The sequence below is a fragment of the Rhynchophorus ferrugineus genome, unplaced genomic scaffold, assembly GCF_030347505.1.
Source record: "Rhynchophorus ferrugineus isolate W39M unplaced genomic scaffold, kcgeb_rfMv2 rfM9, whole genome shotgun sequence".
In the NCBI taxonomy this organism is placed as follows: domain Eukaryota; kingdom Metazoa; phylum Arthropoda; class Insecta; order Coleoptera; family Curculionidae; genus Rhynchophorus; species Rhynchophorus ferrugineus.
In genome coordinates, this window is record NW_027472588.1 from 10,909,360 (window position 1) to 10,933,193 (window position 23,834).

Genomic DNA, 23,834 nt, shown 5'->3' on the forward strand with positions numbered 1-23,834 from the left:
ACCATTAATGTCAAATAAAAATATAAACAGACACTTAATCATAGAAAAAATCTAATTCATGACATACTTAAAAGTGATCGCACAATAACTACTACATTAACAATCTTCAAAACAATCGTTCAAAGATGCTCCAATATTAATATAGAATATATTGTTATTTACAAGCAAACTACCAAAAAAATTATAAAATTATATATTACATATAAATCTATGTAAGCATAAATTGGGTACATTTTTGTCAAGGTCGCGGCTAGGACGACAGAGCCAGAACGTTAAAAATCAGTCGAATGAAACTAGTAGAACCAAAAATAGTAACTAAAAGTACACGACTGAAACAGTCGATAGTAAATAGTAACAAAATCAGTCGAACCAAAAGTAGCAACTGAAACAGTCGATAGTAGAAAGTAGTTAATTACTAAACAGTCTATAGTCGATTTCAGTGTATAGTTCCCAACACTAGAAATTTGATTAGAAATATAGACAGTGTAGAATATTATAAAATATTTAATTAACAGGTCAAACTATCATCACAGCTATTATATATAAAAATTTAATTATTTTAGGTGCACTTTTATTTATTATTTTCGAAAAGCCATATTATTTTTTATTCTGGTTGACAGATAGGATAGTGTCTTGCGACCACTCCTCTATCTGCTCTCTGCTGCTGATATCCCAACAACAGAAACGGCACTTGGAACATTTGCCGACGACACAGTTATCATAACAAAAGATGTATCTCTATCTAAGGCTGTCGAAAATGCGACCAACGAGACATACAAATGGACTAGAAACTGGAAAATACAGCTTAATAGCTATAAATCTGGCCATGCTAATTTTGTGCAGCCGCGAAGTGACAAAAGCCTAGTTATATCACTTTACGGATGCCCGTTCCTCAAGCACAATCAGCTAAGTACCTCGGAATACATCTCGATAGTAGCTTAAATTGGAAATATCATGTTAGACAAAAAGCAAAGCAGGTTATAGAAGCAGAACTATACTGGTTAGTCGGAAGATACTCTCAACTTCGCCTAAATTCAAAGAGATTGGTTTAACAGTCAATCATTGTCGTTGTTGTTGAAAATTAGTTATATTTTAATGAAAAATAATTAGTTATACCGGATTGTTTCAATATTTCTGCTCATATGACATATCATAGCAACAGTTGAAAGCTTTAAATCGAATATTGGAACAAGAGAACTCTGGATATATAAAAAAACACAATAAGATATTTTTATAAGATAACGCTTGGTTTCCGAATCCTTTGTATTCATTGGGCCTAGCATCTATTCGATGTTTACTTACGCGTCACTTTTAGCTTTACTTTTGGAGGATATTAAATTTTTTCAGCATCCTGGAACTCTTGATATAAAACGGGGGTGGCAATCTGAAACGATATTATTTTTTTAAACATTAGGCCCTTGATGGGTATTCTGATTCTTTTTGCATTAAAAGGTTTTTATTGATTGGTATTATTTCACCATATGCACAGCTAGACTTTATGGCCATGAATATTCTGCTTCATTATCAATGTAAATGGTTCTACAAGTTTAGGCCGTAATCTTGCGCTTGGGAATGTAGTAGAGGATCCACTTTTTTTTCGAAAATAATGTTCTAATTACCTGATAATTCGTGTGATGATGCTTTGTCAACTGCTAAGATCTCTGAAAGTTATTTGAGGTAAGTTTTTGTCCAGTAAGTCTTGCAAATCTATGTCAGTATACACATAATTAGTGTACATTGTTAAATGTAACATTGTTATGTTATATAGAAAAATGTGAAAGCTATCGAACATAACAGGTGTTTGCAGTTATACTTCGCATTTTCACCAATGGATATTTGTGATCAAAATACGTGCAGTCACCTAATATATCGACACAATATCGACAACATTCTTAACTTCTACTATCCGCTCATTTAAATTATGTTTCGGTAACGAAGTTTTGGTAATATTAGTGTAAGTCCTTGTTGAAATAGCTTCAAACTAATTAAATGTTCCAACGTATAAGGAAATGGTATCTAGCTATAACTGTACTCGTAATATTAATAAAATATAGTTCCGAATATATACCGTCGTTAACAAGGAGTATCTAATTTAACCGGCTACAGTTCGTAACGGAAATAAGTGGACGTAAATGGGCATTTTTTCATCAAATATTTGTAATAATATTAACATAATCGAGTCATATGTTTCTGGTTAATATATTTTAATTCGAATTTACGGAGAATTTAACAGGTTCTCGATCGTAAGCCTGTCGTCCGTTCATAATAAATATCAAAAAATTATATTCCCCGAAAATATTCCGTAATTTGATTATTGATTCACATGATTTAGACCAAAAATATGAAATAAACGAGAATAAACAAGGAAAGGTAATACTTAAAATTAATTAAAGATGTCTTGAAGCATTCGGTTTGGTTTAAAATAAAAAATTAGTTTTACTTTACATTTTTTACTTAAAACTGTAGTGTTGTTATGGCCCTTAAAAGCATTTTTTATTCCAATGTAGCGACCTTGAGGCATGTCGAATTTTACATCGTTTATCTGGGATGTTATTGAAGGGTATTTCGGGTTCAGGAACCGAGTATCGTTTGGTTTAGACGTGCCACCATCGACTGCCCAAGTCTCGTTACCAGGTAACACCACTGCCATCCGTTTTACCTATTTTGTATTTTCACATTTTTTTTATATTGCCAATAAATAACGGTCACATAATGTAAACACCACTATTGTATTTCATTTTACCTCCATTCACTGAGCCATATCATTCACACCAAACCACACTGGAACCCTTGAGCCTTTTTCAATAAATATGCACATCTTGAAAAGTATTTGGCCACACAAGTAAGGGAATCAAGTTTTCAAAGAAAGCTATGATTTTCAGTGGTACGTTTTCTTAGTACACGATTAAAAGAGAATAATTTTTGGGATTGTTGGTCTGGTAATGTAGGTAAATAATCACCTTCAAAATATATAGGTTTCAAGAATCACCTTCAAAATATATAGGTTTCAAGACATAACGGAAAAGGCAAATTAGGCTAGATTCATTCCAACTTTCATCTAATTTTAGACACCTTTCTTACCCATCGACTCACGATCCCCGAAAATCTTCTTTATTTCACTTCAATAACTGAAAATCGATCAGAAATCATTAAACAAACCCAACATTTTTTATTGTATATATATTGTTTGATAATTGATAATGTATGAACATGTAATTTTCACATCTTCTGTTTGTAAATGAATAAATTAATGTTTATCTTAACATTCAGTGTGTGCCTAGTTCTTATTTTATTTTTTAACAGGTTTATTTTTGCCGGCTTGGTGGCGTTGTGGTAAAGGCGATGGGACTGTTGCGATAGCCGCGTGTTCGAATCCTGCTGGGACATGGTCGTAAATTTATGTTTGTTATTGTTTAAATTTTGTAACACGTTTATTTCGAACAAATCAAGCTTAAGTTCGTCGTTTGTCTAATCATGTCGATCTAGGTCTTCCTTTTTTCTTCTTCCTACTGCCATCAATTATGTTATTATGTTTTTTAGAGCATGTTATAGCCATTTTATATTATGCTTACTATGTCTATTATTCTTTCTATGACTACTTATATTTCTTTCTACAATTCATGGTTAATTTCAATACAAATGTTTTGCTATTTTTATTTGTTCTAGTATCGATTTGTTGTTTTATTGTCACTATATCTGTTCTATCATATATTTCTTGTCTCACTAGGTTTTTTTTATTATTTTGTTTTTTATTTGTATCCCTCTCTCTCTGTCTCAATCTTCTGACACCTTGATTCTTAGATATATGAACTTGTTTACCTCTTCTAACTCTTGATTATCCATTTTACGTTCTCTCACTGTGTATGTTTCCAACTCTTGCTATTTTTGTTTCCATCTCATTCATTCATAACCCCGTTTTTTACATTTTATATTACTTCTTCTAGCATTTTTGTTTGGTTTATATATTATTTTAGCTATTTTTGGAATCTTACAAATACAAACGTTGAAAACTCAAATACTATGCAGAACTATATGTGCCAGGCCAGAGACCTGAAGCTCAAGTAGAGCTTACAAGGTTTTCCTCCAACAATTGCATCGAAAAACGTCTAAAAGCATCATTATTAATATAGAAAGATATTTGAGTAATCAAGATTGGTTCGATGAAGATAAACTCAACGTTCGACAAGTCCTGCACGTCCAAAACCGACACAATAAGTAGCGAGGATACGACGGCGGCTGTTTCAGTTCTCGCCATTTAAATTCAACAGTATGTAAAGCGATTTAAATCTCCGCGACAGCTACGTCGGTACCGGAGCGGCATGGGGAAGGGCGGAAGGGGAGCAGGGCGCGCGCGGATGTCCCCGGATCAGATTACTCCCGGTACATTTTTAGGCCTGCTCTCGGCTCAAACCGAATTTACATAAACGGTGCGTTATTTATGCTCGACGCTCGAGACTTGCCGAAACGTCAGCTACGGAAATGCTCCTTAATTATTCAACGGTGACGTTTTGCGCGTATCGTATGGGACGCTCCGCGTTAGCTCGTCCGAAATTGCCGAATTTCCATTCCGGCTTTTGTTTTTTTTTTCGACACATCTTCGGGATCGTGATGATGTCGTCCCCTTCCTTAGTATCCTTGCTATTTTCTTTCGTTCAGGCCGGTAGTTCGATTCGACGGGAGCCTGACGATATCGCCTCAGCAATTCTTTGAATAAAACAAAAAAGAAATCTCACTTTCCGAACGGATACGGATCAAATGGTTTTGGCGACATTTTTTGTCGCTTCTGTTCGTTCTTAATTTATCTCTCTATATTTCAACATCATTCTTTTTGTTTTTTTTTATAGATACAAAGTGTAAATTCGGGGTGACGCATAATTGTGTAGGAATGTTCACCTTGTCGGTCGGTCGGAATGGTTGGCCGTCGATGCGATTGTTTGTCCGAACACTCACTACTATTTTGTGGATGGAATTCATGCGATAACTGGAAACACTGGTTGAATTAATACTTGTTTATTTTAATATTGAATGTGGTTGACGGGATAATGCACAGGATATTAGGTTAGGAACTACGGTAGCGCTGTGGAAGTGGTACATTTACAAGGGGTCTTTCATAGCCGTGAACCGCATAGTACCAATCCACCAGCGTTGCCAACCTTTCACTTTGATGTAGGTGAATGCGTGGTGACCTAAAGGGTTGTAGCGGTCGCTACAATTGACTAAATGATTTAGAATTGGCGTCAAAATGAAATGGAATTTCTGAGTTGTTGGACTAGTGAGCATTCTGATTTTTATCTATTGTGTTTCTTTACTCGGCTATGTTAACTCAGAGTTCTTTACAGTTCATAGCATAAAACCCATCGAGTAATAGTATTTAAATACAATACATAATATGAAATAATGCACAATCACAATAAGAAACATGTGATGGCCTGGCGAGATGTAAAGCCGTGATTCTTGCAGTATGGTAGGAGAAGAGTCTTGTTTCCGTAAAAACACCATTACCAAGATACTTAATAAGAAATTGAGATTTTGATCATAAGTAATGTAAACTGAATTTAAATGAAAATATCTTGGATATTTAATCTTAAGGTTCGGTTATAAACAAACAAATTCCGACTGAACAACCAACAAACTTTAATTATACCTCACAGAAAACGAGTTCCCAATTGATCCCTCGTCTATCCTGCTCGGACAATATTTGTCCTGCAGGTCCGACCCGTTAAACGTTATCGTTCCTCCAAAGGATTATTCTTTAATTATGCAACGGACACGGCGACGGCTCGACCTCCTTCTCCACCTCCCTCTGCGATCCCCACACCTCCCCAAGTCCCGACATCACCGAGTTTGAAATTGCAAATTTATCGTTTAAACTTTCACGCCAATATTAATCAAATTACGCGGGTTTCGAAAACTTTCTTTTTCTCTAACCCTCCCCCTCCTCTTCGCTCCCTTTCGGGCCGTCGTTCCACGCTTCTTCGCCTCCACCATCTCGACTGGATAAATTTTCAAAAGTTACTTTGGGGAGAAAAAGTTTCCCTCTCTCTTTCTCTCTGCTTCTTTTTTTTTCTCTTTCTTTCTGTGTGTTTTTTCTTCGGTCGGAGAGTCGGGAGTGCCACGTGCCCATCGAAGCGATTAGATGACATTCTTTTATTTTTATGGGTCCTTGGAAGTCGAATTTTATATTGATTAAATCGAGTAAATTATGATGTATGGCGCAAATAAATCTGTTACTTGTTTTCGGCCAGGGATTCGAGTTTCTTTCGGTATTATATTGATGCGGATGTAATTGAACAGTAATTTATTATCCATCGTTTTCTTAAATGTTTAGTTATAACCCAAAAAAAGCAAAAATAAGAGGATTTATTAATATATATTTCTAGTTCAACTGCCCGATCTAGATGTTCCTTAAAACATTTTCTTGATCTGCAAACAATTTTTTTCTCAATATATGACGATCAGTGAAAACCATAAATCTACTAAAGAGCTATACAATTTTGGAGTTATGTAAATATTTATTGTTCGGCTGTAGTCATAGTTTTATGTAGTCCAATGTTTTCTTAGATGTCTAATTATAACCCGAAAAAGCAAAAATAAGAGGCTATATTAATATATATTTTCAATATATATTAATAGTTTATATATATAAATAGTTCAACTGCCCGATCTAGATATTCCTTAAAATATTTTCTTGATCTGCAAACTATTTTTTTTTCTTAATATATGACAATCTATCGAAATCTATCGATATATGATGGAGCATCATACTAATACTCATGGCCTTTATACATGAATTTTCTTAATTAATTTGTAACACTATTTAGACTTTATTTTACTTTTTTTTCTCACAAAATCATCATTGGACATGTTATGTTAAACATGATTGTGCTAAAATATCCTCACTATAATCTTAATTTATAATATTAATATATTACTAGTGTTCCATTGTTTTTGCATAGATATACAATAATACGAGTGCAGAATAACAACAACAATATGTATTTCATGTTTTAATGGTATGTCTTCTGAGATCATTATGTAATTCTTCGTAGGTTATGTAGCGACAAGCATTAATATGTTCTATTTTTTATTTTGAGTGATGTACAAATGTTAAGTAAAACGGTAAACGAGGGAAGGCTAATCAAACAATTAATCTGGGATTGAACTCAACTAAAAGTACCTCTACCTCTGTTTTTCTGTACATGAACATCGCTAATTCCTTTACAACTTGATTTAAATTTTGTACCATTCCTTTTTTATCAAAGAAACATCACTGGACGTCAAATATCCTGACAAATAATAATGAGGGGCCAATATAAAAGGAAATCTGATTCTAACAATAAGAATTACCGCTTTATATAATGTTTGTTGAAAAATATTCACCCTATCTCAGTTCTTCACTGAATAGGGCTGGAGTATAGACAAATACTTCAAGAGCTTCTTATCTTAATTCATTTGCAATTTAATTTAAACTTTGTTTCTCTCTTTTGTTTCACACAAAATCGGCATAGAGCATCGAATAAACCTGGTGTGGCAAGTAATAAATGAAAAACAATATAATGACAAAGGAAATCTGATTCTAATAGTAGGAATTACCGCCTTATGTAATGTTTGTTGAAAAATATTCGTCCCACTTCCGTTCATCACTGAATTGAGCTATTCTATTTCAAAAGCAGCGGCGTTATTATCAAAAGTATGTTGTTAGTTCAGAGGCCATACAAAGCAACGTATTGTAATAGTGGTTGAGGATCCGAAAGATGTAAATTTCGAATTTCCGTTTGTTACCTCCGGGCATAAACAGTTCCAACGTAATTGTTTTGCTTACTCTATGCACATGTGTACACAATTAAACCGGGACCGAATCGCACCCAGGTATGAGTCCTAGTTCCTTACCCTTATTTACGCAATGGGACGCCCTCCGGCGAGACCGTCCACCACCGGATCAGGGGCGGCGTTAATACCCGAGCAAATATTTAAAGAATCTCCCGTACCGTTTCCGCAGCTACTGGCTTCGAGACAGGGCATACCGCCACGTCAATTTCGTGATTTATTACGTCGTTGGATGTTTAGCTTCGCGTCCGCGATAATTACCGGCTTCGCTTTAACTATCTCGTTAATTGCCTTTACCTTTTCGAGTCGTTAAAAAATTAAGGGTATAGTTATTGATGAATTGTTTAATGGGAAACATCGGTCGAGTGATGTTCTGTCTTCGGAGCCGACATACGGAACCATATGTTTGACACTCGCGCGACAAACCATTACGCTTGTTTTTTATTGTTTTAAAATGTAGCCCCCGTTAACCGGTCTTCGAAATTATGTTATTGCGTTTTTTTTGCCAGTTTCGCTCTATGATATTTTATATTAATTCACGTCTCCTTAGAAGTGCCTTCGTCTCTAAATTATTTCTATATCATAGAATACTGTGGATTTCCAGATATCAGACGGTAGCACTATCTAAGTCTGAATCTATATAGTTTTTGTAGTAGTTTTTAATATTTGCAATTGCAAGAGGTGCGTTTCTTATTAATATGTATGCATGTGAAAGATGGCGGAAATCATAATTATCCCAGAACCTGGGAAGTCACTAAACGAATTAAAAGCCTATAGACATATCACTGCTGCCAGTAATATCTAAGGTTTTTGAAAAACTTCTGTTGAGAAGAATAAAACCGATCATAGAGAGAAAAAACCTAATACCAACCAGTTTGGGTTTATTAATAAGCATACAACAATTGACCAGGTCCACCAGATTTTATAGAAAAAGCTTATTATAGTAAAAAATTATGCTAAGCTATATTTTTAGATGTAGCACAAGCCTTCGATAAGGTTTGGCATGAAGGCCTTGTTCATAGACTACAGAAAATGCTACCAAAACAACACAACGAACTGTTAAAATCGTTCATTACAACCAGAATGTTTAGAGTCAAACAAGAAGAAGCTTACTCTACAATAAAAGAAGTTAAAGCATGCTTACCACAAGGAATTGTACTGGAACCAATGCTTTATCTACTCTATATTTGTGACATACCACAAATGGAGAATATTACGATGGTTACATTTGCTGACGATACTGCGATTATAGTTGTTGGAGACAATAGTGAAGAAGCTTCACGAAAATTACAGGCAAGTGACAATATAAGTAATTGGACATAAGCTTGGAAAATAGAAATTAATGAAAGTAATTCTGTACATGTGCAGTTCACCTATAAACAGACCGTACAAGCACCAATAACATTAAATAATACTATTATTCCATATAGCAACAACGCTAATACGCATATAGTAATATCTCGGAATGAATCTTGATGCAAATCTTCGCTGGAAGGAATATATAAAGAAGAAAAGAAAAGAACTGGATTTGAAATATAGGAAAATGTATTATCAGTACATAATAAATTACTGTTATATAAGCAAATACTGAAACCTATGTGAACATACGGAATTCACTTATGGTGATGTTCTGCAAAGAGTACCATAAAATACAAATTTTTCAGAACAAAGTCCTGAGAGGTATTGTGGGCACGCCCAAATACTATAGGACTGATTTCCTACATTGAGACCTTCAGATACCCACAGTCAGTCAAGAGAGCAAGGGGGCATGAGGAAAGACTCCATTCTCATGAGAATATTGAAGTATTGCAACTTTTGGATGGCACCAGAACAGGACACAGACTCAAAAGAATCAAACCATCTGATCTTGTGTAGTGTTGTGTAGTGAGGTCCATATAATAAAAAATACAGTAATGACATGTATAAAGATTATTTCACCAGAGACTGAGATAGGGCCGATGGGTCCTCCTAGTTATATACCTAGATTTAAGTTATCATAAAGACAAATTGTAGGTTAGACGGAAACGACTAGTAACAAGATAACAATTGAATAATAAAAAGAAAAAACTTTCCCAACTGCTTCTGAAAGCTTCTTGAAAAGATTCTGAATTATTTTTTCACTTGTATTTGCTCTAACCGATTTACTATAGCAGGTGAAGCATTTGTTGGCAATATTTCGTTTTTTTTTTCATTTAATCTCAAACCGTAAGGTTTAAGCTGCATTTCTTTAGCTTTGTTGAAACTTTTAAAGTATTCATTCACTTGAACTTGCTCTACCCCAATATTCATGCAATATTCTTAATATTTGAACAGAAATTGGTTTTCTTGTGATCAATAATTTGGTCTTTTCTGTGTTTCTTTTTTTTTTGTTAGAGATCTTTAAGTATCCGATCTCTTAAACTTGCTCTGACGAGATAATATTTACGATGGCAAGTGGTTCGTTTGGTTTTGTTTTCATTAACTCTAACTTTTGAAGAATTCTCTAAGCAATTAACGTTCACTGTTATTCATATTTAACGATTTGCACAATTCCTATCAAAAAACAACCAGATGGCTGTCTTTAAAAATACTATCAATATAATACCTAATAGATATGCTAACATTTTATTCTAACTGGAGCTTTTCCAACCTTATATGTTTATATAGCTTTGGAAATACTGAAAAAGCTACCATGTATATTAAACAGGATGAAACAGGCAAATGGAACACAGGCAAAATAATTTTTGACATAAAATTTAGACCAAGTAATTAATTTCTCTATTTCGCATATTCAATGACACAAAACTTGAAAAAATATTGAATATTTATTAAAAATAATTTTGGAAATATCTTTATTTCTATCAAATTAAATATGAGAGCTCTCATTTCAAGAGTTTTAAAACAATTGTCTTTGGTCACTTCGTAACATGGCTTGCTCACATTTTATGAGAAAATTTAAGTAGCTCGTAATAATTTCTACATTGTTGTGACTCATTAAAAATATGATGTAATGTTACATATTTTAGCGAAATTAGCAGCATGTACAGCTGCAAGCGAACCTTGAGCGTATATGTACATGAGACAGAATAAAATAGTGTTTCTTTTTCATTTCTATATTGTTGTCTACAATAGAGTTATAACTTAACATAATTATTGCTATGGAATTATTGTATAATAAATTGAATCTGAATAATCTATTTGATATAAACAATATACAAGTGGAAATGCAGGTCCAAAATTATGTAACAGTTAATTTAACTTCTGTGGAGTACTAACAATGCATATTATTAAGAAAGTAACGCAAAATTGATATTATAGCGAATTATTTAAAAGACAGAAAAGGTATTTAGCGACAATTAAGAAAATAAAATACTACTATTAATAACAGCAGCTAAATAACAACCATTTTTTTTATTACATCTTACTTATATATCAGCATGTATTTCCCAAATTAATTAATTAAAATAATTATATTAGTTAGCCTTATATACTATATAAGTCTGTATGGTTTGGTTGATTGTTGATATGTTGCTGTGATTTAATAAGCATTTTATGTCCAGATTGGCTTCATAATTGACTCAGAAACGAGGAAGGAGGAGCAAGTATCCTCCAACTAACCAGTACAGTCCATTGCTTTTGAACCTCAGAAGTTTGTCTATTAAAATGTACATAAAAACCATGGAGTTAGACAAAATTATAATTTAAATTTGTGGTACTGTGCATATTAATTAAATATAATTTAGTTATGTTGGTAATAATATCGTGGATTAGTTATGTATTAAAACGAAACCAATGGAAATAAATATATTATCAAAAATAAGGTGCTTGTAACATACTTTCAATGATGGCTACAACGTTTTCAACTGACTTTCTTTTTACAAATTTCGACATTTCCGAATAATCACTATAATTATAAAACCTGAAATCACCACTACGACCACACCTAAATCATTATTCAACAATCATTTTATGCAAGCAATAATAACCGATTCGCTAGGAGTAATAATTAAATGGACAAAACCTCTTCTAACGGTGTAGGTTCGACGAGAGCAAAACGTGGGAACGTGAAGAATCCCACTTACTATCGTACTGCTTGCCGAACCATATGCTAATGAACATTGACGAAGGAAAATGATCGAAAGTTTATCGTCGTTCCTAGCTGAACCTGGTTCGAGATAATCGACGCCATCGAATGAGGAATAAAAAAGTTCCATTACGTTCCTGTCGGATGTGACGCAGACTTTCCATTGCGCTTGTTTAGTAATCTCGATTGCTTATATACGTTACGGCGTAATGAAATTGATCGTATTCAGTAGAAAAAAGCCGATATAGTATTGGAAACGAGTTAACGAAGAAAAAAATTGATGTCGTTTCCTGATTTAACCCCTGGTGATTTCTAGCGTTAGTGATATTCTCGCGCTTAATTCAACGGTTTCATGTTTAAAACGAAGCTAATTAGTTAACGGTAATGTTCTACTTAATATGTGTGCAGTATAATTGAAAAATTGTTACGTGGGATTAATTTTAGATAACACTAGTGCCTATACACTGCAGTTTTTTTATATAGAAATTATAAATATAATTGATATTTACCACTTCCTCGAATCAGGTGAACTTTCAAATATTTCTTGAATTTTACGAAGTGAATGATTGTGATCAGGACGAAGGAATTGTCAGTTTTCCCGGGTATGGAGATCTACGAAACCTCTGATATCGCTTTGATTTTTTATTCTGTTAAAACAGCTACCCAAAATTTTCTTTATATATTTTCCTGTTTTAAGATAGGCAGGGCGGATATTGCAAATTCATCCATTGTCACATATCGAGGCAAAAATTCCGGTTTTTTATGCTTAAATATGGGAAATCACTGCTCAGAGTCATCAACAAGTTCTTGTCAATTTTGGTCAACAGTGAGCAAACTTTTGAAGAGAACTTTCTCATAGTCAAATGCTCATGCAATATAAAACCAACACGTTCTTTTGTTACTTAGTTAAATCGCTTCGATGTTGACTAATCACGCAACTTCACTTTTCGATCATTCAAAACGTCAAAATTTAGACGTCCACTATGTTTGAAGTCAGCAAACCTACGTTTTATTATTGTTTCAGTCCTTATAAAACTTTTCAAGCTATTGCTTCCGTTGAACGATATTTTTTCCCATCAAGAAGCACTTTAAAATTACAGCACGGAATTATTTTTGTTCCACTGTTTTGAAAATGACAAAAGTAGTGTCACTATTTAGCACAATAAGTTACAAACTTATGAGTACAATATCATGAAATTGTAACAAATTTATTTTTGGAGGTTAAGACTTTCTGTTAAAGGAAGTTTTGAAGGACTTTTCGGCCCTATTTCCTATAATTGGTATTACTCTCCATACAGCTTCTGTTTTAAAATTTTGGAAATTCTCTAATATACTTCTGTTATTCGCCATTGTTACTTCTTTTGCAACAATATGGCATTTTATTTATTCAATTAATGTGAGTAGATATCTGAAGTAGCGGTTTTATACGGTTTTAGAAGCGCGTAATTACACTGCAGCTTGGTGGTACCACCATAGGCATAGCAAGACTTTATTTCCCCAACATGAATCTTTCACTTCTAATCGCCCGAAGATAGTTGATTCATTGGATTTCCATCCAATAATTCTTGTCCTTTTTTTAGACTTCCATGTGGTTCTCTCAATAACATCAAAATTGCTACTTCATTCAACAGCATCGCTATTATATTAGGAATATTAATATAATAAATATTCATATATATTCAAACAAGCATCACATATTTTAGTTATACTGAATATAATTAAAAATATTTAAACCAAGTCGTCTTTTTTTTAGGAAGGTCGCTCTAGGTTATTTAGTATGAAAATACGAACAGACAACATATAATAAATTGCTTTTGAAATCTCGACAATGTTTTTTTAGTGTTTATAAATAAAACAGGACGGGACTCCTAATGGACGCAGAACTAGTCTTTCACATCGCTAATGAACTAGATACTTCCATTTCTAAAGGTAAATTTTAAAACGGTACATAATCCATCATTAATGACTGACTAAATCGGCAAGACAAGATAAATGTGTTCGACGTAGAGCCTTGTTCGATTGGCCTTGGCCAACCGTATTATTGGAATATGGAGAAATGCTTCAACTACAGTGCCTAGTGTGATATTAATATTTATTGTATGTGATTGTTTCTTGTAATTTGTCTTTTTGTCAAGATTATTTACGTCAGGCTCAAAATTCCGTCATTAATATTAAATAGTTTCACCATATTAGTTATTTCTAGGTTTTATAGTGTAATTTTTTCGATTAAATCTTAAATATAAATACAAGGACTGTGGATAGTATCGTATCGAATACTTCTCTAATTGTATTTTTGAAAAAACTATGATGTTAAGCTTTATTGATACTATAGAATATCCAGAATTATTAAATTACCAACGTCCAATGTCCAAGCAAAACTAAAAATGTTGTATATCAAAAAGCATAAGCACTATGTTATTAAAATAATTTTTATTTTTGTTTATACCAGTTCGAGTTATTGGATATTGAAAATGCATGGCTCAGACAGAACAACGTCTGTCAGGTCAGCAAAGTAACAAAGGAATAAATGGGTTCAATATATTTCTGTATATCAAACATATTTAAAAGTATTTGGATATTTATTATCAAACAATATTTTCGTATATATTTTTTCAATTATATCTTACATTAGATAAGCCTTGTACAATCTTAATTTACAAACTACTTAATTGCTACTATTCTGTTGTACTTGCATTAATACACTAGCAAGAATACACTTATATACTAAAAAGCAAGTTCGAATGGTTTAGTCATTTATCTGTGTGTTCCGTTATGTATTTATTCGTCAGGTTTTTAAAACATAATTGTTGGAGCAAAGACATTCCGGACTATGCTTCAGTCACAAATAGCCATTGAATATATAAAACAATATATAACTAGAGGTATTTTAGATATGAGCTTAATGAGGAACATTTTTATCATGTCCTTCATATGTCTTAATGGATATAAATTATAGGATAGCATGGGAAGCTAACGACATGGAAATAAGGGATGACTAATAGACTTCGCGATGGAAAAAAAGGACGAACCCATAAGGGTGGATATACAAACCGCGAACAAATGTTAAATTAACCTCCTTAAGTCAACGTTCGCTTGACAGCGAGCTGGAGTGGCTCCTCGGCGTGACTTGCAGATACCCGAAGGAAATAAGGATTAAGGAAACATTTGGTTGCACGAAAAAGCTGACGTTTTAATGGGCGCCTTTAGGAGCTAAAACATATGGTTTTTAAGTAGCGAAATCCCCTACGGACGGGGCTTACCGTGGTCCCGCATCGGCGTTTTCGGACCTTTTTTTCGACGCAGACCTTAGAACAGATAACATTTATGGTCGGTCGGATGATGGGGCCGGTCTTTTCTGGTTCGTAATTGGTTTAAAGTGGCTACTTTTTACGTGTTTAATGCACTTGTCAAAGCGGGCGCGCTTCTTGCCTTATCTGATACCGTTTTAATTTATTCCACTACTGGTGCCGCTCTGGTTTAGTGGTGTCTGGAAATGAAGATAAAATACTTATAGGAAAACAAACTGAAAGGAAGTAAAGATGATTGAGTCGTTTATTACTGTTTCTTTTAAAACACTATTATTCCGTGAGATACTCTATCGGATTTTTGATTAACGGGTGAACTGTTCTGGGCCTTTATACTTTTAAAAGTACTCTAGGCCGACGAGGCACATATGGTTCTCTGGACTTGTATCGTAAATCTGAAAATTTCTATGCGAATGGGTTTTGAAATACAATGAACACCTTGCCACTGATAATTATTTTTCTTGATAATATTATTGACATATTTACCTAATAGTGCAAACAAAAGTCTGAAATTTCAACAGCGTCAACATAAACGTTCTCTAATTGGAAGCACTTCGCTATTTCAAGAAGTTGTTATTCTGATGCTATAAGAGGTTAAATACCTCGTCCATCATCTAGTCCAGCAGTCAAATGCGAAGAGTTCTCTTTCCTTATATCAGAGAATGGTATGTTCCCTTTCCTTTCCTTTGCGCTGCAAGTGTTCTAATATAAAAAATTGAGGATGATTGTGGATGTTCGGTGGTATGCTAGAAACGACCAAGTACATCGAGGAACAGGGATGCAATAGTCTGTGAGTTTATATCTACAATCACCGAAAAGTTTATGAAAAGAACGGGCATTAATAATAACTTAACTTGATCTATTTCGGCTTTGCTACTATAATGTTATGTTGCTCATTTTGAACTAGAATAATATATATATATATATATATATATATATATATATATATATATGTATGTGTGTATTTTTCATAGTAGTAATATATCAGGATGATGTATATAAGAGGATGTTATTTTCTATAGTCTTTTCCTTCAAATTGTAGTAAAAAAGTGGAGTCTTCATCATGAAGTTATTTATAAATGCACCGGATGGGATTTAATACACAATAACACCTGCTGTAAATAGTTCAAAATTAATTCATAGACCTAATATATTATATTATTATGATAGTTGAGGATTTGCTCATATCAAATGTATAACGATAAAATAAATATTACATTTTAACGATATAAAATCTCTGAAATTTTCAAAGTTTTCATAGTAGTAGTAAACACATTAAATTCCCATTAAAGTCTAGTTTGATATGGCTGCATAAATGGTATCTTTCGACGTTGTTAACGTCGATAATAATTTGTAATGTGATTGTACATATTAAGTAGTTTACGAAAAACAAGACGGATGAATTTTTCAACCACTTTTACATCAAATATTCAGATGCATATAAAACACAGTCGACGCTTTTTAATATTTAATAAATCGTAAATAATATAGAATTTATCCAGCCCGAGTTCGTGTCGGCTGATGCTACAATATTCTGCTTTATTATTACCATTGTTTGGTAGTGGAAACGGGACCTGCACAAATTATATAGCCCGAGATTTTGATATGTGGTATTTGCCGCTGTAAAAAAATGCTCACGGATACATCGGCATTGCCCCATTTATCGATTGTGTCGAAATATTCAAATTACATGTTATTACGGCCGCTTCGGAACGTTTTCCGATTTTTAACAGCGTTATTTTTTTCCTTTCAGAACGACACCATGCGTATTGTTTGGGCGTTTCACCGCGACGAACCGTCAGGTGGCGCTGTCGGTCCCAAATCCCTCCCGCGACACGACCTGGGGAACCGTGGTGCTCAGTCCCTGTATCTCGTCCAGCGAGCTGACCAAGATGTACCGCGATTAGACGAGACCGCCAGGATATGGGAGATGAGGAATCCCGCCGTGGCGCCACCATCCATACCAGGAGACACTCTGTATTGGTGCAGGGTATTCAAAATACCTTCTAGCATCACTGAGAAACATCATCTAATTCGGGTAAGTCTATACCAATGTTAGTTTTAGAAATATATCGCTCATTTAATGCTAAAATTATTATACCAATCCTTAAAAAACTCGTAAACAAACCACTTACTTATTCCTAACACTTTTAAGTTCGCGTACACTATAACTCAGGATTTGGTCCTCTTCAATTTACCAAGGATTTGTTATTGATCTAGTAACAGCGGAGCCTCTGGATCATCCTCTTGTTGTTTTTCGACGTGCTTTTTAACGTGTTCTAAAATTCAACCAAATATCAGGTTTTTTTGTAAATTGCTCTACATTTATTTTAGTTTTGCTTCATATTTCTTTTTTTTTTAATAAATATTTGATTTGTTGTGAATTACCAATTCATTTTTTGCTATTATGGCATTCATTCGCGTCTTCTGGCCTCAATTATCTTCGATTTCTATGCCTAGATATTTAAATGGTTTAACTTACTCTATTTTTGCATCCTGAAAATCGATATAATTATTAGTTTTGGCTCTCTGATCACTGTGCCTTTTGCTTTCGTGATTTTTTCGTACGCAAAAGCTCCTACCGACATTTTTTTATTAGTGTCTATTTATCCTATATAATTCGGTATTCTTACAATTTTATTACTTGCTCCTCTTAGTTCGAATATAACCCACAGTGTTTCTTTTCTTAATCGGTCAAATGCCTTGCCATCTGGTGTTGAACAAAAATTAATTCGCAGAACAAAATTAAAGGAGTGGGACAATGTATGCTAATTACTAAATTTCTTATCAAAAACAGTCACTGAAGTTCGATAGATAATTTCGAATAAATAGGTTCAAATAATAATTTACAGCTATATTATCAAAATCTAGACTTCGACAGGCCAAGCAGTTTTTTTTGGATCTGCAGAATTATAAAATTAAATTAACTGATGCATTGCAGCCATAGATGATCATTTGCAACATTGATTACACACAAACAATTCCCTGGAGCAAACATATTTGTTCTAAAAGCCAGGGATATTACGGATATGAACTTTCCAATCTGGATATGAAATTAGTTTGATTATCTGTTGATTTTGATAAAGGGGAAATTCAAATGCATAACTACTATAAAACCTTTATTCTTTTATACCTAGTCTTTTAATCATTTCAGAACTAGCAGAATTAAATTTTTATTATAAATTACAATATGTTAAAATCTGAAAAGTTTTATCAATCTTCACATATATATAGTTTTATTTTGACGATAAAGTAATCACGTTCTTTCCTGAAATTTAAATATTAACAAACAAAAATTCCATATTATGATAAACCAACCATAAAACTTCAGTAAAAGAGTGTTGAATTTCGAATATTAAATTCTTTGATATCTTTTCTCTTTATCTATATTTCATGTAGATTTTTCTTCTTCTCTATCCTTATTCTATTCAATAAGAAATAATATAAATTTTAGAGGTATGTCGGCTTGAATAAGAGTGAATCTGTATGCCGAATTCGAGCACCCTGTATTAGGATTAAAACGTCCTCAGAATAATAATAAAAAATAGACGGTTATTGTATATTTTTCACTGAATTCAAAAGATGTTTTCTCTAAAAATCTATATACATATATATTTCAACATTAACCGAGTTATAAGTTCGCGCTTACAGTAAAACATTAGATCCGTGAGAAAGCCAGTCGAAACGCTGGGTAATTTGCATCGCTCCCTCGGGAACTTCGGAAAGGTACGGTAGAAAATCTTTGTATTTCCCCGACAGGATCGGGAAATTGAATAAGCGTATATGGAAGGAAAATCTGTACGTTAAGGTTTCCTTCTGACACCTACTGAATGTAAAATATAAGCTATTCCTGCAAAGTATTCCGAATTTATTTCGAATATGCTTACGATGTCTGGGAACCGTCCGTAGCCAGCTGGTTCTTAAGAAAATATCTGCTTGTATGTACGCTCTGTCTCGTCCTCAATGCAGGGACCATTAGTTCAACACAATATCCATTTTGATATTTATTTATTTCTTGCCTGTCTTTTACTAACTTTATACTTCAAAAGGTAATTATTGAAAAAAAGTGGTATAATGCCTATCAATCAAATTATTTTCCATCTTCGGCTAGAGCTTTTCTCCATTCTTATGGCAACACGGCCATACTGTGTCGAAAGAACAATGTTCGTTTGGTAGGGATACAATTACCCTACAAGCCGACTATTATTTTTCTGATTTCAACAATAACATATTCTTAATGACGTTTTTTAACGTCTGTCCAGTCTAGACTTTTTTGTGTCACGTGCTAGAGCATGATCGGCACTGAGGTGAATTTTTATTGCTGATGGCCGCAGAACGCGCAAGTGCGTGGCAAATGAAAATGGACAGAATAGAAAAATACATCGTTGATTAGAAGATATAATTTAATATACTATAGCAAAATTATACATATAATGGGAATGAATCAACTACTAAAATAAGGTAAAAAAATATTCAGCAGAAAAACGAGCAAAAAATAACTAAGTAAATATTACTACAGACAAAACAATATCTATTCAAGTAAATTGAGAAGTCAATAGAAATAAATGCTCACAAAATAAATAGAAATCTTACTCAGATAATTCATAATAGGTCACTCTTGACTAATTTTTACGCAGTCTAACCAGTAACTAGGATATCCACGACATGCATTGCATACATAAATAGTACCTTTTCTTTTAATTTTTTTTGTAAATAACAATTTTTACATTGCTTTCTCGTTACCTTTCCTGCTTTCTTCTCCTCTAGTATATTTAAAAGATGTTCGCTGATAACCGCTCTGGAAGTAGTCCTGGACGAAGCCTTTGGTAACCTTTTTATGACGGATAGACGAAAGTTATAAGTTGGAATACGATTGCCTGATTATTTATTGTAAAGTTAGGGTACGTTTCATATTTATTTTTCCACTTTTAGGACGAAAGGGCCCTGACATATAGATATTTTTTCACGCCATATGCAAATGTAATACATATGAACCAAAAAGGAAAAATCGAAACCAAGCACGTAAATGACTCACCTATTGCCTTCAGTTAATGCCAATACAACTCTATGGGCACGCTGCTGATGCTGAACTAGATACAAGGCTTAGAAAGACCATCGCACATATAACGTGCTGGAGCGTAATTGGCGTCCAATGAAAGCTTCATATTGCGCGCTAGAGCGTTATTCGCAGCGAACCTGTTAAGTAATGAAACTGCCATTTGTAAACAAAACCGATAACTTTCTAAAATTGTTTGGTGTACTTCAACACCACATTTCTTCAACTCAAACAACAAAATTGATGAATGCTGAAAATACAATTTGAGCGTTCCATGACTAGCGTCTATATATATTGAATAACTGAAGAACTGAAATGTCTGAATATATTGAATTGAATAACAGAACTGAAGTGACTGATCAAAATACATACAAACACCTAATACATAAATAAATTTTATATTTCCTATAATTACTAACTGGAAATTATCCATTAAATTGAAGTGTAAAATTTTAATTTCTGCTAATTACACATTAAAAGCTATGTAGCTGAACCTGCGGCTTATTGGTGTGGTCAAATTAATTTAAACTAATTATTCCGTACATCCCTCCCATTATGCACGTCAAGTTTGCCATTAATATAAATTTATAAAAGATAATTTAACGAAAATTAAAAATGTATTGGTACATTTTGCATAGTTTTAACTGAAAATGTTATATTAACATTATTAATAACACCTATTTGGTATATTTTTAATTTAATTTAAACATTTAATTCAAACATTATTGCTACGGCTTTTTATGTATATAAACAAGACTTCGATGATCTAGTTATTTTTCATTAATCTCCTAAAACGTCAACAATCTGCCCGTGGACGATAAGTATTATTATATGATTTTAGTTATATAATATAACTATCCTAACTTATTCTAAAAACTATTCTAGCTAATTCTAGAGATTGCTAAATCTCACTTTACGTCTCTATTAATCAGTTCGTATGGCAGTTTGCGTTTGAGCCTACGCACTTCACTGTCATCGCGCACATTTTACTGTTTGGCGAGTGTATTGGGATGCACTAATAGTCTTTCAGAGTATTTCGCACTATCACTCCAAATCACACTCGTTATGGGTTCTATGAGGATATCGCCCTGAATCAGTTTGTTGGACACGTAATATGGGGCATTGACGATGACTCGCAACACTTTATTCTGGAACCTCTGGAGGATATCTCTGTTAGATTTGCTAGTACTACCCCACAGTTCAATACCATAGGTCCGAATAGGCCTAAGTATTGACTTATATAGCAAAGCCTTGTTATCTAATATTAATATAATATAATTTAGATTTACGCCGCATCAGCCAGTATATTTGGTTTAATTTAAGCCCAAACTGTTTTGTAACTATATGTTTTTCCATGTCAAATGTCGATGTCCGCTTGCGGAAGTTCATGATTATTCAATTTTACTGATAGAGATGTTCTTCTACGAAGGGTGAATGTCACATTGGTAGATTTTGTCTGATTTGCTTTGATACGCCACGGTTTCAATCACAATTCGACTTTTATAAAATGAAGTTGGAAGTTTCTTGTTGATATTGAATCCTCGTGTGATGATAAAACCGCTGTGGTCTGTTTCTTGAGGTCGGTAGGTTAGATGTATACAATAGATATAACAATGGGCCAAGAACACTGCCCTGCGGAACACCCGCCTATATTTGGTTTGTGTTTGATCTAGTGATGTCTATTTAAGAACTTTTACAGTACACAAAATTTCTATTTTAATATCTAATTAAACATTAATTTGGATGAATTGACACCATCAAACACACAATAACATACAATATCAAATAAACTCGAAGAAACCAGTTTATATCAAACAGAAATCCTGCTCCCCGTCCTGTCTGCGAGACCCCCATCAAAGCAAATCGACGTAACCTAATGATTTTTGTTTATTTAAGTCCAATATTGATTTTTCTTTCGTTCAGTTTCCTACCTGCCTCTCGACATCTTCAGACTTTTCCCCATTTCCATATGACAGGCGGGCTTTCTCGTTTTATTTTTATTATATATCGAAAAATAACATCTAAGTTTGCCTGGGATTCGTTATTTATTTAGATTGGCTTGTTTTTTCAGACATTGTTTACGCGATAGTTGAGATTTGGTTTCAATTTCAATTTAAAAGTTAATTATCTCATGTCTAGCCGGTATGAGATGATGTAAATTGGCATTATATAAAACAAAAAAGCGATATTATGATATTCAGAAAAAAACGCATCGTTTGAGATTGGATTTCGATTGACCACGGCTGGTAATAGTTTTTGGAGTTTGATTTAAAACGGGATACGGATATGTGAAGCCTTAATGATTAAAAATTATTGGATGTATAGTTTATTCCTGATTATGTAAAAAATATCTGAAATATATAAAACAATTTAAATTATTATTTTAATAATGACTGTTTTTGTGTTCGAAGAGTAGAACAAATCATAAGAAGAGGACAAATAAGTTCAAGCTGCTAAAAAACTGTAATATTGCTTTCCAATTTTGTTCCGTAAAATCAAAAAATACCAGGCCCTTGGTAAACATCAAACGTGCAATATTTAAAAGATCGATTCTACAATATTTAAGGTTCACTTTAAATCAAAGCCGTTATTATTTTAAAGCGGTTTTATCAAGGAGAACCGAGAAAAAAACGACTTTAAAGCTCCGAGAAGCAGGTCGAAATAGAACAAGCTCTGGTATCGAAGCCAAAGTATAACCGTTATTTGAAATGCCTCAAATCCAAACGGTGAAATAAAGCCAATAAAATAATAAAACTGCATCCATTCGGGCCAGTTCGTTGAAAGTTTTATATTTTGTTTCGACGGTCTACGTCTCCGGGGAATCGAACCGACCGTTTTGTGCGACTTCCATAGGACAATGCCTTGATTGAATATAAAATTGGTTTTCGGAAAGCCGCTTGGTCATGATTCTTCTCGACAAATTGTTAAAGGAAAGGAGACCCGTCTCGTCTGCCTTTTTTATTCTATTTAAATTCTTCGGAATAACTTTTTCTTTTCCTTTCTCGCAAATGGATCATATACATATGTAAGTTACAGTCTATCCAAAGTTGCTGTGAACTCGGGCCATCTCAATTTATGACATCAAAACGGTGCAAAGTTGCTGCATTTTGATATTTACGATATGCATTTTGATTTTTTAATAGTTTACGCATTTTACTTTATTTTAGATTCGACATATAACGACGTTCTATATAAATATACAAGTAAAATTTTATAAAATATAGTTTATTTTAACGTTACAGTACATCAAATGCATATATTATCGATGGACTTAAAGTACAGTTAGTTAAACAGGCACAACTGTTTGTAGATTAATGTTTTTTTTTTCTAAACCACCTATAGTATCTCCTGGAGGCTTAATCCACCCAATTAATAATTTTAAATCTAAGCAATGTATTTTATTACCATTAAAAAACATGCAACTTTTAATGATTAGTTCTTGCTTCCTTCGTTGTTGTGTTTTCTTGTCAAATCATTCTGTTGTCACTATATTTCTCCTTAGTTTTTTCTACTATACCTTTGTACATTTTTCTTGATATAATTTGATTTAACCATTGCATTATCACTAATTAATTCGCCATAT

At 33.4% G+C, this 23,834-nt stretch overlaps 1 protein-coding gene across 2 annotated transcripts in view; it reads left to right on the forward strand.

Annotated features, from left to right (window-relative positions):
• The window catches only part of olf413 (DBH like monooxygenase olf413), a 177,803-nt gene that overhangs the window by 135,449 nt on the left and 18,520 nt on the right, over positions 1 to 23,834 (forward strand). For both annotated transcript variants that reach the window (XM_076413598.1, XM_076413599.1), the window contains exon 4: positions 16,949 to 17,233. In XM_076413598.1, the coding sequence (XP_076269713.1) occupies positions 16,949 to 17,233 (285 nt within the window). The remainder of the gene's footprint in view (positions 1 to 16,948; positions 17,234 to 23,834) is intronic.